Source organism: Aptenodytes patagonicus, chromosome 6 (genome assembly GCF_965638725.1).
Source record: "Aptenodytes patagonicus chromosome 6, bAptPat1.pri.cur, whole genome shotgun sequence".
Taxonomy (NCBI): domain Eukaryota; kingdom Metazoa; phylum Chordata; class Aves; order Sphenisciformes; family Spheniscidae; genus Aptenodytes; species Aptenodytes patagonicus.
Genome location: NC_134954.1, coordinates 13,310,023 through 13,328,236, shown reverse-complemented (window position 1 = coordinate 13,328,236; position 18,214 = coordinate 13,310,023). Strand labels below are relative to the sequence as shown.

Genomic DNA, 18,214 nt, shown 5'->3' with positions numbered 1-18,214 from the left:
GATTCTCATTTTTGTCAGAAATGGAGTCGGAGCTCCGCAGGACATGTTACCATGTGTCAGGGAGCTCTGAAGGGATCCTCTGGTGCCTTAAGGGTGTCCTTGAATCGTTGCTTTGCATGGTGATGCCTTTTACTCGTACTGCTGGCCTGTGGACTTGGAAGGAATATTCAGGGTCCAGTTTTACTTCCAGATTCCCATCTCTATGCTTTACCTGAGTTTATTTCAGCTTTTCTATCAAATTGACTCTCACAAACATTCCTGACAGGAGAGCAAGGACTGTGGTGCAAACAGGCACTTGTTATATAAACCACTTAAATGAGACATCGGCCAAATTTGGCTAGTGGAAAGAAGATGTCAGATGAGGACAGGATATTTAAACACAGCAGGGGAGAAGCTACAGCTCAGGGTTTGTTAAGGATATTCACAGCCCTTTGTGAAGGGAAATGCATCTGTGTCCATCTCCTCCTTCACCCACTTCCCGGAGGCGGGGGCTGGATACCCTGTGTCACACTTTACTGGGGGAGCAGGGCCGTTGCTGCCCCTCGGCCACCGCCACACATGGATGCGCAGCTGTAGTTTTCCTCCCCCCTGCTCCATCCCTTTCAGTGGGCAAAGCTTGACCTGGGAAAGCCCTGGGACAAGTTCACAGTCCCTTTAGCTGGTCTGAATCCGTTCAGAGGGGCACAGCAGGGGCTTTCCTTGCCTCCCCCATGTCCTGTTCCAAGCCTGGCTTGCTGTAACAGCATCACAGGCCTGCGGCCGTGGCCGAGGGGTGACACAGCTGCTGCACGCACAAGCCAACACTCCAGCCCCAGCTGTGGTAAAGGTTAAGCCCCAGATAAGGACACAGCCGCACTTTCCCCTGCAGAAAGGCTGTAAATAACCGGCACTAAGTGACAGGCTGGCACAAACCACCAACCGGCAGAGCAGGCGGGTGCAACCGCAGCTGAAGCCGGAGACGCCGCTTCTCCTGCTCTGGCCGCCAGCTCCTACCGCTCCGGCCGCCGCCGCTCCGCCTCTGCAAACCAGGCAGCGCCCTGCCGCAGCTCCCGCTGCCGGGAGCCGCGCCGCGGCAGCGCCTGCGACGGGACGGGGCGGGGACCGAGATCACCCTCGTCCTCCCCACAGCTCGGCTGTGGTCCCTCGGCTTTGTGCGCTGCTGCCCGAGCAGAGAGCGGGGTCCTTCTTCCCGCCCCACGTTCGCTCGGGGCAGGCGGCTCGCCCCGTCCTCCCCGCACTGCACGGGGTGCGCGGTACTGCGCTGCGCTGCATTGCACCGCGTTGCACCGCATTAGCATTAGCATTGGCATTGCAGCGCGCTGCATCGCACTGCTGCCGCGCCGCGCGCGCTGCCCCGGGACGCGCGCCCCACCCCGGCGGCTCGCGCCGGCCGGCGGCGAACGTTCCAGACCCCCCACGCTGCGGCATGAGCGGCGGGAAGGAAGTAGGCGGGGCACGGCTGGGAGGGGTGGCCAAACGGAGGTGGCCGGCGCGGGGCCTTCTGGGAAACGTAGTTCTCAGGCCTGCAGCCATTGGGCGGCCGGCGCGGAGGCGAGGACTACATTTCCCGTGGGGCGCCACGAAGGGACGGCCACGGCAGCCCCCGCCCCCCTCCCCGCGCAGGCGCAAGGGGGACGCCGGAACCGCTATAAGGGATGTTGTTTGGCTTCGCGGCCGCTGAGTGGAGAAGCCGCAGCGGGGGTAGTCGCCGGGCGGAGGTGAGCGGGACCGCCCCGCCCGTTACCGGGGGCGGGTGCTGGGGTGGGGGTGGAAAGCGACCCTTTGTGTGGGTGAGGGGGCCGCCGCCCGGCTGAGGAGGCGGCTTTGCCGCCCCCGCCCCCTTTCGTGTGAGGAGGCCGGTCGAGCAGCCTCAGCCCCCCCTCCCCCCCCCCCCCCCCCCGGTGGAGAGGGCTGCGCTGTGCCCTCTCCCGCCGACAGCTCGGGGCCATCGCTGTCCGTCCCACCCCGGCTGGAGTGGGGGGAATCTGTCCCTGAACGGGGAGGGCCCCTCCTGTTTACGCCGGTGCGGCGGAGACGCGGGGGGGCATGGGGGGGGGCTACCCCCCCACCCCCGGGTTGCCTGGGGGGTGGCAGGTCGGGGGAGGCTGGCTCGCATCCTTCTTGCAGGAGGGATGGAGAGCCAGCAGGGTGCAGCAGCCCCGGGACCTGCTGCTCTGCAGCATCCTCGCCCGGCGCTGACACATACGGCCCCGGGGGTGTGGGAGCAGCGCCGAGCTGTGCAGGGTGGGGGGCGGCCGGTGAGCTGGGGCTGGCTGCTGGAGAGCAGCTGGAGGGCTGCGTTGGAGGGGACTTGTCAGCGGATGGGGGAAGGAGGCTGTTTCTGCAGGTGGCGGAGAGGTGGTAGCCCAGTGCACCAAGCCAAACCCGCTGATGCAGATTATGACTAATGTAACTTCATCAGGCTTCTTCCATCGTGTTAGTTTAAGGCAAGTGACAGAACGCAATAAAGCAGACTTATAAAACAAAGTCTTGCAGTGGGAGGTGATTTTCTTTTCGGGACTCTGATTCTCCTTCTGACCTTACAGTGCAATTTGATAGGTTGAGGGGAAAACCTGCAGCACTGAAGATGTGACTCCTTCCTGTGCATGTTCATGCTTAATGATAGCGCAAGCCTATGGAGTAAGTGAATAATGCTATAGAGAATGAATATATTTTTCTCTAGAGTGTGTGTGGAATGACTAATTTTATCATGTGATATCTCTAGAGAGATCAGTTTTACAAAACTTTGTACTGGTAAGTTGTTGGGTATGTGCAACTTTAGACGCTGACAGAAGATTTCAGGGGTTTGATCTTCCAAGTCAAGTTTCTCAAGGTTTCAACTAAATACTGTAGTTATTACTTTAATCTGTCAGATTGCATAATTGTATTTCAGAGTTCTAAGGGAGGAAGTATGACAGTACTCTAGTGCATTGAGAGTCATTGTACTATTTGGTTACCTCAGGGTATGTTTGAACTAGTTCAGGAGAAGTTAGTCTTGTGTGGGTTTCCAAAGTCACATTATTACAGTCCTGTTGTAATAAACCTCTCCTACAATTGCTTTCTGATTTTTATTTCAAAAATAAACTTTAAAACTAGGTGACTAAAAGGAACTGGTATGTTGGGCATAGCATATAATGAAGTGGAATTTAATTATTTTTCAGATATTTGAGGTGAAAATACACGTGTAAACCCTGGCGTTTACAGAAGATGAAAGACATCGACATAGGAAAAGAGTACATTATACCCAGTCCTGGGTATAGAAGTGTGACAGAGCGAGCGAACTCGGTGCAGCATGAAGAGCAGGAAGGGTCAAAATTTCAGCATGCTAAACATAAGGTCAGTTTATTTTTTCATTGTTTGTGTTGCCATCTATGCTTATTAAATTACATGCAGCAGCAGCCTTTTTGCTGTGCCAGCTTTCTGTAGATTCACTGCATTGAAGGTCAATAATGAATATTCCCTTTTGTTTGGAAGAGGTCATTCCAAGGGGTACTGTAGCTATCTTAGTAACAAGTCTGAGCACTTATTAAGCATTTTTCACTTTTAAATGTGGCTTTTTAGTAACATTTGAACAAAACAGACTTTTTCCTAGTATTCAGATCTTGATGTGAATCCAGGAAATGTTTTAAGCTTTTGTACTTACGAGAATCTTTACAACCAAGTAAGAACAGTGAAGAGCTCAGCACAAATCATGCAGCATTCAGTGTTGGCAGCTGAAAAAACTCTTAATCATGCCATGTTTTTCTCAAGGATTAATTTTCTAAAGCAGATGTCTAGCTTGCTCTAGTAGCAAGACTTTTACTTTTTTCCCTCAGATGGAAGTAATCTGTATTGAATACTGTTTCTTGTGCATCTGTATATTTAACATGGTGAGGTGCAGTCATAATTACTTCTAGTTTAATTTGAGAGCTGGGTCTTGAAATAACCACTGGCTTAGAGCTTTGCATGTCATTGTTCTGAGCTTCTTATTTTTAGAGCTTGTTTGCACTGAAATGAGTGCATATACCAAGTGCTATAGGGCAAAAAAAATGCTCAGATATGTGGAAACACCCACGCTGGTGAAATGTATGGTCTGAAACCAATAACCTGTGCAAGCTGAAGATGGTTAAAAATATTAGCTGCTCTGAATGCTAGCACTGAAATATTTTCTTGTATGTCCTGTGCTTAACCTTTTCTAAAATACTAATGTAGAACTTTGTGGAGCCAAACAAATAAAGTTAATACTGCCTATGTCTCATTTTTTTCAATGACAAGGTGCTTGCAAATGTGTTGCTGGGCATTCCATATAGATGCCTGTGACAGCCCTGGTGTGAGAGGGTTGGAAACAGGGGAACTCCCCTTACTTGTATGGAGAAATTGTGGAGGTTTTTTTAAAAGGCTTAAGTTTTACTGCATTATATTAGACACTGAGAGACTATGTACTTCAGATAAGGCTTACCTTGTTTCACTGGGGTTTAAAGGGTTTTGCCGGGTGTTTTTTATGTGGGCTAACAGTGCTGCACTGCTGTTCTTTGAAACTGGAGTGATCTGCTCTGCAGCAGGCTGAGTGCAGCTTGCACTTGCAGGCCCTGCAGCTCCTCGTGTCCCTACAGGCTCTATGACTCAGCAGACTATTGCTGACAGTGTTCAGAGGAAGGTAGAGTGTCTGCTTGCATTAGAACAGGCACTGATGCAGAACTAAGAGCCCTCTGGAGTCACAGTGCAGGTTCTTAATGGCATTTATGTTGATGTCATGGGCTTGCCATCCACTGTACACCATCCAGTAAAAAATCTGCTCTGTCAAATTACTGGTGACAACAGTGATGCCATTGGTGGACAGCTTTGTTTCCTGACCAGTGGCAGTGGAGTTAAGCAGTAATCATAGTATGTTATCTCTGCCTGTTGGTCTGCATCATCTAGTCATGTTGATGCCTGGTTTAACTCCTCAGGAAGAAATCCTAATTTTACCTTAAACTTTTAAATGAATGAAATCAATCAAACCGGTGTGTTTGGTTTTTTCTGAAGGCTGAAAGTAAGCTAAGTCCTGCACATCTGTACAGTGTGGCATTAAAATCTCTAACTTTGAGGCAGCTTCAGGTCAGCTTAACTCTGTTGCTGTAGTCTTGTTTACCCTTCTACCTCTACTACTTGATTTGCTGCCTATGACTGCAGGGTAGTAGATCCAGATAGCTGATTGCAAAACAGGGATTCTGTAAAATTTGTGATTACTGATGCTAGAAAATGCTCACCCTAGTTCTTACCTGGAACTTTATCTGTTTTGGTTTCTTTGAATAGAGGAATGAACTTACTTTTCTTGCTAATAGAATCAGCTAGCTCTGACAGGTTAACTAGCAAGTAAAATGGGTATCTTGTTCAATATGCCAGGGTTGAGTTAACTTTTAGCTCAAACATGGTACCCTTTTTGTTTTGCTAGCCTTATAGCTTGGATATATGCAATCCATAAATGCAAACAGCTCTGAATTTGTTGCTGTGTGTCAGTGAGATTAAATCCTGCTTACTTGCAAAATACTGAGGGTTAAGTAAAAGGAGCTGTATTCATAACACCTTATCTAAGTTACATGTTCATGTGTACCAAGCTTCTTCCTTTCTAGTTGAAACAAGCTCTGGTTTCAGCAGCATTCTTGGCCTTATCACTTGGGATGCTTTATACTTTTGGTAACGGGGATAAGCAAAGACTTCCCTTTCATAAGGCTGAGCTTTGCCTGTTTGGTCAAGCACTTCCTCTCTGCCTGTAACAAAAGGGTAGAAGCTGTAGCTCAGCTGTTAAGAAAATGGTGTTTCAAGGGGAGAGAAGGGGCTGTGATGTTCACTACTTTATCCTTTATGAAACCTGGGATTGGGTCAGATGCCTAAGCTGGCTTATTGGGCACATGTTGGCACAGCTGGTGACAGAACGCAATGGAGGGCTGATGTGATGAGGAAGGGTAGGACCACAGCAGTTCAGATAGAGGGGTCAAGCTGTAATGGAACTGTAATGTCATTTGGACAACAGTCCAGTGTGCCATCAATAGAGACTTTGGGACTCTCAAATTTCTTGTAGAAAACCTAGTTCAGGATTTGAACTGGCTTGACCAGAAAATGACAAACCTGTAAGCATGATCTCAGTATCTCAAGTAACAAGCTGCAAGCAGATTAAGGATGTTATTTCACCACTAACTTCAGATCTTTGTGGAATGCCAGTTTGGGACTGTTTTGCAGCAAACTTATACTGCATGAGGTAGACTTCTTGCTAACATGTTGCATAGGTACCTCATACCTTGTAGAGCAAGGTAGAACTGTGTAGTTCCCTCTGAGGAGGATACAGGAACATGCTGTGTCTCGTAGTTAAGGACCACTGGTTAATAGCCAGTGGTGGTGACCACTTCTGGCAGGGCTACAGGTACATTTGGCTGATCAATAACATGACTCACTGGTTTTCCTGTTGCCTGTATTGCTGTGTTTTTATACATCCTTCTTAACTTGAAGTGGACAAGACTAGTTGATTGCCTGATGAAGATCTTTATAAGTGTAAGACCTTTTTTACTACTGAGCCAAGGTCCCAGAACCTTTTTGTATGTCTCTCTTCTTTGCCTTGCATAAAGGTTGTATTCAACTTTGCTCTTTCTGTCCTGAAACCTCCATACTGGTGTTCAGGTTTCCTGCTGAAAGGATACTGTAATGGGTGTTCATGACAATAATGAAAAAATTTGCAATTCTTTCCTTAGAAGCTTAAACACTGTTTGGTCGCAGCCTGAAAGATCACTTCTTTGAAAGACAGGAGCTTTTCAAATAGGCTTCCTGGAATCATAATTGAAATCATGCTGCAATATAAGTAGGTATAATCCAACATTTCCTGGTGCTTAATGGGAATGTTGCTATAGAAATTTGGACTTCTGAAATAGGCACTCTGGGACTGAAATTCAAGAAACAATTTTTATTCAGCTTGTGAATGCATATATTCACTTCATGAATAAGTTTCTGCAGTGTGTTCTTATAACAATTGATTTTTAAGTCTTTGTTGGAGACTTTAATGTAGCTTACAAAATAGGTTGTTAACTATGTGTTCCCAATGCATAATACCATACTAATTGGGCTTATTGTATGTGGGGGCATGGCTCTTCTGAATGAAGATAACTTCCAGGTGTACTTGCTGCCTAGCACTATAGTCATTCTTCATCTGTAAGAAGCTGTTAAATTACCAGTGAATAAAAATTAAGGGATGTTTTGAAATATTGATTTATACTTACACCTTTAGAACTCTTTGTTCTTGGAATGCTTGTGTGCCCTTCAAGTTGTATCTGAAGTAATTTATTTAGTGTTTCTCATGGAAGCAGTGTGTCCTGAGGAGGAGGGTAGATCCCATTGTGTCCATGAAATATACTGTAAAATGACAGACGAGGAAGAGAAATAATTTGTTCTCAAAGTGGTTTTGGAATAGGCTCTTCTCAAATGTAGACTTCATGTTTATTTGATGGAACAGCAAGTGAGTGAGTATTTTGCTCCCCTACCCCATTATGTTTGCAACAACAGAAGAGGATGTAGAAGCAGCTTGTTCTCATGATACACGATGCTTGTGAACTCAATTCTTGACATTCTAGTCTCTAAGTTAACAATGCTAGGGCACTAATTTACAAATTGTGCTCCAAGCTGTAATTGGTTCTGACTGGAATGTAGTGTTCAGGATTAGGTTCTTGCTGCTGAAGCATAATGACTGCATCTACAGCATCTGTGGTAAGCCTCAAGTGCAAACTGCTGCATTTGAAGACACTGTGCAGTGTGGAACTGTAGAGATTGCTTTAAACATGCAGGAAAAATGTGTTGCTAACTTTAGCTGTCAGAAGCTCTACTAATACTCCTGTCCTCACCTTGATCTCTTATTTTTCAGGTTTGTCTCTGACAGCTTTTGCCAAAGACAGCAGAGAGGGTGATCAGAACTTGCTGGAGTTGATGTAAATCCTTCAAGCACTGATAGCTTTGAAGTGATTTATCACTGACTGTCCAATAGTCAGATCAACTCTGCCTCTCAACTTCTCTGGAGCATCTGAAGTGTCTGAACCAACTGTGCTGCACCACATGTTCAAAAATAGGAATGTGAACATAGCCTGGGTAGTAGTGCCTTGGCACTCCATGCTCAGAGCAGGCCTTCTAGACAGCTACAGCTTTTAGTTGTAGTTGAAGCTACTGGATGTCTCTGCATTTTTCCAGAAGACTTCGTATTTTCATAACTAAGTAAACACAGAACTTCAGGAATCACAGCCTGGGTAGGCTCTTATGGGCTGTAGGTGTTCTGAATCAGTCTACGCAGAAAAATACTGCTATGTGGCTGGCTCAGATTACAGCTAGAAGCTGCAGTAGTTTGAGCTGATGAGAGCTTGCTGCATGAGAAGGTGAAACTGCAGTTGACTACTTGATCAAGATGACTGGCAAAGTGCTAGACTCACTTTAATTGCCACCCAGATGAGCATCTCATTGGTGTTTGGCTGTGCTAGGAGATGTGAGCAAGAATAGAGCAATTCTGGATGTGTGTGTTTATGTATTTCTGAAACTTGTAACTGCTGCCATCATACTCTGTCTATGGCTACACTTAGCAGCTTGAGGATCTCGTCTGTTAATAACAGACTACACACAAGTGCAGTCTTAGATACCACATTTTCTCAGATTATAGCTGCATAGAAGGTGGAGGAGGACTCAGTTTAGATCATGTTGCCATAAAATGTAAAATTGACACAGGTGCAGGTATTATAAAGAATTCAAATTTGTTGTTATATAATTTAAACCTAGAATTAGAATTTCTGCTTTTGCAGTGTAGTAGATTTGTGTACTCTGCTGCAGTCTGCCTGCAAGGAGATACTTATTTCCTGGGGCTGTTATGATAAAATTGGAAACTAATGCTATTAAATTTAATTGTTTGTATTGTCACTTGACTCTTCTACAAAGTAGGAAAGAAAACAGTGTTTGTCCAGTGATCTCTGGAAGCCTTATATAAAAGGCTATGTTAGGTGAGGCATGCTCCCCTATGGATCCTGCTTTGGTGTGTTCTTCCCCTGCTGTGAACAAACTGCTGCAGTGTAAGGCCACTGATGCAGGGAGTAGGTATGATATATTCTAAAATGAACCAATTCCTACTGACTGACAGACAGTGGATCAGATCTGTTACAGTCTTTGTAACATCAGCTCTGAAGGCTAAAAATCTAATGCTGTAGTTGAGCAGCTGAAGTAGCGGGGAATTTAGGTGAGTTGATGACTAGACCAGTTCTGCAGACAGTGCCTATAAGAGGTGCTGCATAACCTTACACTCCTCGTTGATAAAGCTTTAACTGAACACTATATGGTATGTACTGCTGTAAGAACAAAGCATGATGCAGAGTCTACAACTCTGATACAACTTGTGTGGTGTCTGAACACATGCAGTATGGTAGATAGAAACATTGTGCTAATAAACCTCTAAAATTGTGGGGGTGGGGAATTTCTGTTTCAGAGCAATGGTTTTCCTCTACAGTTCATTATTCTAGAACAAGTGTCTGTAGGCTAGGACACTTGGACAAAGAGAAGCTGCTGCTGGTACAGGCCACTGCAGGAGACTTCTGGGGGAAAAAGCAGCCACCATAATGTCTCATGCTGAGAGGATGGAGATGGCAGGAAGGAGAGGGTAAATGGAGCCAAGGTCTTAGATATAAAGGAAAGTTAGAAATTAGGAACACATAAGCTGCCATGCTGAGGGAGGCTAAGGTGAACAGTACATGAAACTGAAGGATAGCATCCCTCAAACCCAGTTTCAGTGACTTAACTGCCCTGATGGTGCCTAGAATATCTGTGAGTGTACCCTTGTTAAAAGCTGTAGAGAATTTTCCTGTTGTAAATTTGATACTTGACCTTTCTAAGCAGTGCACAGGAAGGGAAGGAAGATGGAAACTTTTGCCTTCCTTAGCATTTCTACTTTGGTTTACTATTATGCCATCTACAAGTGTTTAAGGGATGAGCAGACAGTGCAGCTGTATCAGGAGCATGTAAAATGCTTTCAAGTTCAATCTTGAACTATTTTTCTGGTGATTCTTTCAGAGACTTGTCTGAAGATTCTCAGTGTGATCAGCAGAGTGGAAGCTCAGGGATAAGTTCACATAATGAGCTCAAGAAGGCAAATCTAGACAAGTGAAGTGCCTACATACTGAAGGCATGTTTTTCTCTAAATGTTAACTATCTTTACTTTTTCAAGTCAAATGAAAGCAGAACTTAAATCTGTCTTGTCAGTATTTCTGTATCTTTGAAAACTTTGAACACAATTAGACTATGTATAGAAGCAAAGACTCATGTTGCTTTCTAAAGATGCATTAGTTCCATGATATGCCCAAAGAACTGAATGTATCTTGGTTAGAATCACGTTCTGTCAAGTTGTTTTACCATTGAACTTCTGCTGCTAAAGTACTCACTAACTTGACACAAGATCCTTGACTTGGTTGTTGGTGAATGTTTTATGATGGTTCTCTAACCACTCTGAAGAAGTGATATCGCTGCCTTGTCTTCTGTATATATGTACATATTACCAGCTGAGAAAGGCGCATATCCATCAGCCAGTCATGTATCAAAAGTTTACCTGAAACTTGGAGGGAGGTTAACTGTATCTGAGAATACTTACAAAAAGGCAAAATCCTTCACTGGGCAGAGACATTCTCTAGAGGAACATGGTGTTCTGGCTAATTCATGGCTTCCATTTAAAGTCAGCTGTCTTTAGTGCACTAACCATCTTTTTATCATGTGGCTAAGACTTATACAAACCTCAGATCTGGCCACTTGCCAGTATTGTCTTTGACTACTGTTGGTTGCTGTTCCTTTGCCCAAAGCAGATTTGTAAATCAGCCTGCTCATGACCAAAAGTGTGTAAGGAGCAGATAAACTGTCAGTGAAGGAAAGCTTGTAGTATCTTTTCCATTGTAGTGTTCCATATTAGTGCTGGAGACATTTTGCCCTATGGCTGTCTCAGAAACTCAGTGTACAGTTATAAGAGTTGCCAGAAGGATTTAATGGATCTATCCAAACTACTGGAGAACTTAACTTGAAATGAGTCAAAACTCACTTATATGCAGGGAGTTCTGATGTGTTAAGACAGAGATGGTTATTAGTTTTTGAACATTCATATACTAGTGCTAAGGAATAGTCAGTAGTTGAACTGCATACTGTGAACAGGCTGTCCCACAAACAAAATCTGTATTTCAGTCCTTTTTGAGGACTAAGGTTAAAGAATTTAGAACACATGTTTGGAGCCCTGAGGTGTTTACTTTGAGTTTACTAGTTCATTTGCCACTTGAGTGGGGTGCCCCTTGCTTTTCGAAGTATGTTTTGGTACAGGAAGGTGAGCTGAATAAACAGCTGTTGTATTAGGCTTGGTAAATCCTGTGGTGTCAAGGCTTCTGCTGTCATTCACTGGCAGCTCCACTCCACAGAAGTTTGAGTTTAAAGACTCCCTGGATACTCCTGGTGGTGTACTAAATTGACCTGTGTAGCTTCTGTTGTGACCTAGCTTAGGCATGGCCTGAGTAAAGGATATTACTGGAAGAACACCTCCAGCATATGGCAGGCTGTCTGCATGTGGTTCAGGATAGTAGAGCTTACCTCAGCAAGCCAGGAGCCAAATCCTCAGCCTGTGCTGTGCTAGTTTGATCTGCTTAGTGAGGAGTTAGTTTCCCAGCTTTGTGGTCAGAGCACATGTAGGTGCTAATTCTGTAGGGGAACTTACAGTTAAGGCTGATCATTATTTCCAATTCCACAGGAGTCTGCTGTTACTGTACCGTTAGTGTGCATGAACTATGTAGCTCCAGTGCTGGATGATCAGTATATAACCTCAGCTCTGAATGAATCCTATGTCCTTTGATTATAAGATCATGAATACTAGTTTTAATGCAAAACAAAAGATGTGGATTCATGTATACCAGAAGCCTAAGCAGGTGCACAGCTGCTAATCAGATGCATACACAGCAGCTGCTGTTGCAAAACTGTAAAGTGAACACTACATGCCGAACTCTGCATTTCTTGGATTGCAGGAATAAGTGGATTTGCCAGGGAGGAGTTTAGAACATCTCACCTCAATGCTAATACTTGCCAGAATTCAAGGGCAAGGTCACATAAGCAATGTTCCTGGAAGAAACTGATATACTTGTCCTCAGCAAGGACTCTATGTGCATCAAGTAAAAGTGCTCAATATATGTGACTAAAATATTCAAGCTCATCAAACATACATACCCTGATCTTGTTTGGCTACAGAGCCCCAATATTGGTGCCAAGCACTACTGGGAGACTTCTGCTCTAATGTGAGGATGCATAAACTCAGGCTAGCTTTGAAACCAGACTCGATGCTAATTCAACTTCTGCTAATCCTAGCCCAGAAGAGCAACTGCAGAGAGGTCTTGTGTAAAGAAGTCACATGTAACAGTGTGTTAGAGTGAATGGCTGGACTTCAAGCTGTTGAATCTCTGAACTCTTGTGGCAAGTCAGAGCACACTTCTGAACAGCTAATTCTCTTTTCACTTAAGAGGAATATGGCACAGCTGCAGTTATTCCTGCATTTGGATATATGGTTGGTGCTGTAAAGAGCTGTTCTTCCCTGTAGCAGAAGCTGAGAAGGCAGTGGAGACATGAGCTTTCATTTATACTCCACTTTTCAGGAGATGAAAGAAAATGGAGGCCTTAACTTCTTGACTTGGTTCCTTGCAGCAGTCCTGGAAGCTGTAACCATAATTTCTAGACATCTAAAGCTATCTGGTGGTCTCATCGTGGTGCTGTGTGAATTCAGCTGTGCTGTCTGTACTTTGCAATCAATGTATGCAGGTGTCTAAAGGATCAATGCCTCCTTCATCACACCCATTGTGATCTAGCCCAGTGCCTGCTCCTTGCTGCCTCTCCTTCAGGGAGATGGCTGGTATGGGTGGGTGATACACCCAAATTAGTCTTAAATAGGCTCATGTTCTAATGAGGCAGGGTATTATAAAGCATTGTAGCTACAGAGTAGGCTGGGAGTCTAATGCTGCAAATCCCCCTATTAATACTTTTGTAGCTTATGTACTGCATCAAATCCAGTGAAAGAAGAGGAAAATTGCCTTAGTGGAATACAAAGTTCACAGAGCAGTTGCTGCTTCACTAAGCAATGGCAGATTTGGCAATGTTTGGACCTGCAAACCTACTTAATTTTTAGATGCCTCTGGGTTTGGAGACTTCCAGAAGTCTGGACAACAGTGCTTTAGGGGTTGCCTGTGCTATCTGCAAAAGCAGTGTATAAATGCCCTAACTACTTTCAAGTGGGGTTATGCTTGGAAAGACTCAGAGGAATTTCTGGGAAGAAGGATGTAATTACAACTTCAGAGTATCTCTTCCTAGACTCTTGTTTTATTTTGGCTTAGTTACTCTTAAGCTACCTGGAACAGTTGATCCTATTCTTCCCCAGCCCATACAAACTAATAACTAACCTTGTTTTGCAATACCAGTCCTTTAATGAAGTCTCAAATATTTTAAAATTGCTCTTCATCCTGGAGTTGTAATATGGAGAATGCTTTAAGTGCTGAGCAGAACTGGTGATAATATAATTCTCCTTCTCACTATATGCCTGCCTAGTTCTGAGCTCTGTTGTGCTGGTCTGTTAGTTTCCCATTTGCCTCTCCTTACTGCAGACTTGAAGAAAGGAGTGAGGAGGCCTGCTGAGCTCTGCCTTCTAAATGCAAGAGGTGGGAGTTCCTGTTCTGCAGCATTGCCAAGTCAGAGATCTTTACTACTTAAATAAAACAATTTTAACTTTATATAATAGTAAATCAACCACAGTAACTCTTGTATTCTATATCAGCTGCAAGGATTAATAAAAGAAGCCTTTATGTGTCTGCTCTAGTTTCCTGTCAGGTAGCAGTAGGACCAGAAGAGATGCAGCTTCTTCCCTGCAGTGATCTGAGCCCTGGAAGATTTCTGCCTTATGGAAGTGGAGACAATAGTTGTTTGGTGGGTGGGGTTTGGGTCAAATGTCGACTGCATACACCTCAAATTCTTTCTCTGCAAGATGAGTAAGGGAAAGAAAAATCTGTTTTGCTTGGCCTCCAAGCTTGTCTGGTTTTGGTATTATCTGATGTTACAGTTGTCAAACCAATAAATTGCTACCTTCTCTGTTAAATATGAGATTGCCTGTGTGAAAGACTAGGATATCTTTTTTTTTTTTCCCTTCCCATATACAACACAGCTGCCTCCTTTCTCTTCACCTGCTCCCCATCCTCAGAGATAAATGCCCATGTTGACTGCTTAGCAGGCTTTCCGAAGTGTCCTGTTTCACATATTTGAGTTTGCCTTTCTGCATAATGTTCCTGATGCCCCTCTTGCTTTGTACAGAACTTCTGTCTTGCTTACCTCTGACATCATGTATATTTGACAGCTTTGTAGCTTGGCTCCTAAACTTTCTGTATTTTCATGGCCTTCTCAATGGCCTTGGTATGTGGATTGTGAATTTGGTACTGCTGTCTCTAATTTAATGATGAAATCTTTTTCCTTGCCCTTAAACAACTTATTTTCCTCACCTCGCCCAGATTTTCTGTCATGGCATGTCTTTAACCAACCATGTTGTCTTTCTGGCTTTCCCATTACCTTATGTGCTTACCATTGCTATGACCAATTTGTTGGACAAGGAGATAATGATAACAGGTGCTGGTAGGGTTTTGTTGCTCTCAAGTTGCAGAAAGTCAGTGGGGCACGTGTGCTCTGTGGTAGCAGTACCAGCCATGCTTCTCTTTTTCTCTGCCTGTCTGAGCTAGCCATGGAGGTAAAAGAACAAGACAAGATCATACATGTAGTGATACTTCTTCAGTACTCTCCATACTCTCAGGGATTGCCCTCAGGATTAAAAGTTTAACTTTTCTTCATCTGTTAATTTTCCCACTCATCTGTTGAATCATATCAGCCTGCACCCAGGTGTGCCACAGCTTCATGAAATGTGGAGTGCAGAACCATTGCCCTCTCTTAGGAGCTGCCCATGGCTTCAGAAACTTTTTTTGGAATCCACCAGCTGTTAATAAGATGCTGGGTAAATGATTGCTATTGCCCTCTGTCATGCATTTAATAAGCCATGATATGCTTATCCTATGTGAGTTTCATTCTCCCATTTTTAGTCCATTTATGCATTTAAACTTTACAGCATCCTATAACAGAGAATTCTAAATTTAAGTATGCCTTGTGTGAAAAACATTAATTTCACTGAGTGCCCCCTGTTCTTTTGTTGTAAGAACAGTTGGTGATCATTCCCTAGTTCTCCTCTTCATGCCATTCATGACTTTATGGACCTCTCAAATACCTGTACCTTATCTTTATTCCTCTCTTTTATCCAGCTGAAAAGTCTTAAATTCATGCTTGTCCCAACTGTTTTCATTGGTCGCAGAAAATAATTTTAAGTATAATACCCTTTTTGAACTGAAGTGACAGGGGACTGACTGGTGTTCAAAAAGGAGGCGAACCCTACATTTTTTAAGTGGTACGGTAATGTTTCCTACTTTATTCTTTGTGTCTTTTGTAACAATTCTTAATTTTTTTTTTTTTGGCCTTTTTGATGATGCTGAGTAGTGAGCTGCTGTTTTTCAAGAAATGTCTGAATGATTCCCCCCCTCTCTGGTTAGTGATATCTGATTTAGGCTTGTTTTGTTTCTGTGAGCATTTCTTTAGTTATCAACACTGTTGTATCACCTGGTTCATTGCTTGTATTGGTATATTAATAAGTTGCTGAATTAGAAAAGGTGCTGTTTGATTTCTGTTTGATAGTGCAGCCATGATTTATTAGACATTTCTTTCAAGAGCAGTGCTGGAGCATGTTATATGACATTGCTAATGACTTCTTCAAGGGTTTAGTTTCCAAGAAAACTGTACATGAGTGCAGGCAATCAGGATATTGCCAGCTGATGAACACCTGAAAAAAATAATAGGGGTTCAGAAACCTAAATTAACAGTGTTGGGGTTGTTGCTAGTTTTCGTACTTCAGTCTTTTGCTCTAGAAATGCATTGTAGAACTGCTTAGGAGTCTCATTTCTTCTTGATAATCTCTATGCTTTGAAGATTTTCTAATGTGACACAGAACTGTATGGTCTTTCTTAGAATCTTAATTGTACAGTAGTGTGATGCATTTGCTTCTTGATAGTTGTACATGTGGGATTTTGACAACCTTGCCAAGATGGAGATGAGCCATGTTCTCGACTAGGGGTTTGCACTTATACTTGCCTATATGGCAAGATGTTATAAAGGCCTTTCAAAGGCAGTGCCCTAGTCTTTTATCAATGCATCTTCTCCACCTTTGCTGAGAGAATTCTGTTGAGCAGCTCTGGAGAGTTCAATTATTTTTTGCAGTGCGTGTTTGAAGAACATTATCTTTGGACTGCCTAAAAATACAGTATCTTGCAATTGTGCTTTCTTATGAAAAAGCTATTCTTGTTTGTAAGTGGTGAAAAACTTCTTTTATGCTGACAAATACAATATTTTTTTGTTTTGGAAGACTTTTTTTTTTTTAAACTTACAGGCACTTTTTGTGTGCTCTGAAAAACAATGATTCTGCATATAGCCTGTGGCATCACTTACAGACAAGCATGTTATCAGCAGTAGGGTGTTTGGACAGATCTGCCTAGGGCTCTTGCAAAGGGTAACATAGCAAACTAGCTATGAATTTCTCTGCTGTAACCAAAAAAGTAGTGGTGCAGAACTTCACCCCACTACTGAGTCCTTTGAGACATCTTTGGCAGTTCTCTTATTAATGCTGATTTGGGTAGATTTAGTAAGGCGGTAGTGAGTCAGTAATTTAATATAAATTGAGTGAGAAGTCTTTTAATTCAGATTTCAAGTGTTGCATATTTTTGACTCACTGTATGTGTCATAATGTTGTAATGTTCTTTTGTTTTTCTTTTTACTTTGCTGTCTTCTTTTGTCATCATAGCTTTAGGTTTAGTGAATAAGTTTTTTGAGATCAGGACCATGGATTGTTGACAACATGCTTAGGCACTATTTAAGTACTTTGGTTAAATAAGTAGAGGACAGATTTATGCTATTATCAATTTCCTGTTCTTGTCCTTCACATGAGTGGAAGCTAGGTGTGTTAATGTGCTACATGCTTACATGTTAATGTAGTACAGATGAAGTCTCTGATAAATGGTGGCATTTCTGACAAAAATTACGTGAGCAAAGTTAGGAACCAAGTGCCTGCTACTGATATGCATTTAGTGCTTTGCAGATCCTGTGTTTTTAGGAGGCTACAAGGCACTTACAGTTGCTGTTTTCAAAGAAATAAAATAACTTTGCTCTGGGAAGGCAACTAATAAGGGTAAACGTAGTATCTCTGTTTGTGAGACAGCCAGGAAGATTTTTACCTCAGAACTGAGTTTTTTTCCACAAAGTAGCTCCATTTCAAAAAATTAGAATACAAACAGGTAACAAGGCACTGCAATAAACGGTCCGTTAAGTTGGCAGAACTAGTAGTGAGCCCTCTGTGAGTATAGATAGCAAGCTAATCTTCTCAGTTTTACCACATCTAGCTTCTGATCTAAAGGCTTGTTTGAACTCTGCAACATTTTGACTACTCCATATCATTGCTGTTTCCTTTCTCCTCTTAGATTAGCATTTAGGTCTGCCTTTCACTAGGGCTGTGGAAAAAGTCCCCTGAGATAAGGCTTGCCTTTTAAGTGGTTGTTAATAAAGTTGCTGAGCCATTGAGAAGTGTGGCTAGGAGCAGACAAAATTGTCATCTTTGTTCCCTTTAGGGAAAAAGAGAAAAAGCAGGAAACATGATAAAAGAAAGTACAATTCTGCTTAATGCATATTTGTTTTTTGATCTAATCCAAGGTATTTTTGAAGAAGGGACTTTAGTAGTATTCTGAAAATAATTTGAGTTTTCTGTGGATAAAAATATCTAGATTACACTAAGAGGGTGTAAATTCATCAAGAGTGTACGTCTTAATTTCACCGCATAAGCCAGTCATTGATTTCCTGAACTGATGTCAAAGGTACTTGATTTTGTAATTTTTCTCTATCGTATTTCCTGTGGCAGGATGCAAGATTAGTCTGGTCTATCCATTTATCCTTTGAATGCACAGGCACAATACTGGTGTTAATCTGTTTTACAAATGCAGTGATCTAATGCAGATCTAGAATGGCTGCCTTCCATGTCTTTGCTGCCAGGCTGAAGCCTGTCCTATAAGACATTTAAATGATGGTGATTGCTGTTGCACAATAATTTACAGAAGAA

The 18,214-nt window shown here is 43.2% G+C and overlaps 1 protein-coding gene across 5 annotated transcripts in view; it reads left to right on the top strand.

The window, feature by feature from the left end:
* Positions 1–1,645: 1,645 nt before the first annotated feature.
* Positions 1,646–18,214, top strand: part of ABCC5 (ATP binding cassette subfamily C member 5) — a 52,696-nt gene continuing 36,127 nt past the window's right edge. For 4 of the 5 annotated variants that reach the window (XM_076341218.1, XM_076341216.1, XM_076341220.1 and 1 more), the window contains exons 1-2: positions 1,646–1,718; positions 3,162–3,336. In XM_076341218.1, the coding sequence (XP_076197333.1) occupies positions 3,208–3,336 (129 nt within the window). In that variant the 5' untranslated portion in view covers positions 1,646–1,718; positions 3,162–3,207. Of the gene's footprint in view, positions 1,719–2,552; positions 2,641–3,161; positions 3,337–18,214 lie in introns of those variants that run through there. The other variant, XM_076341217.1, reaches the window with a different exon arrangement.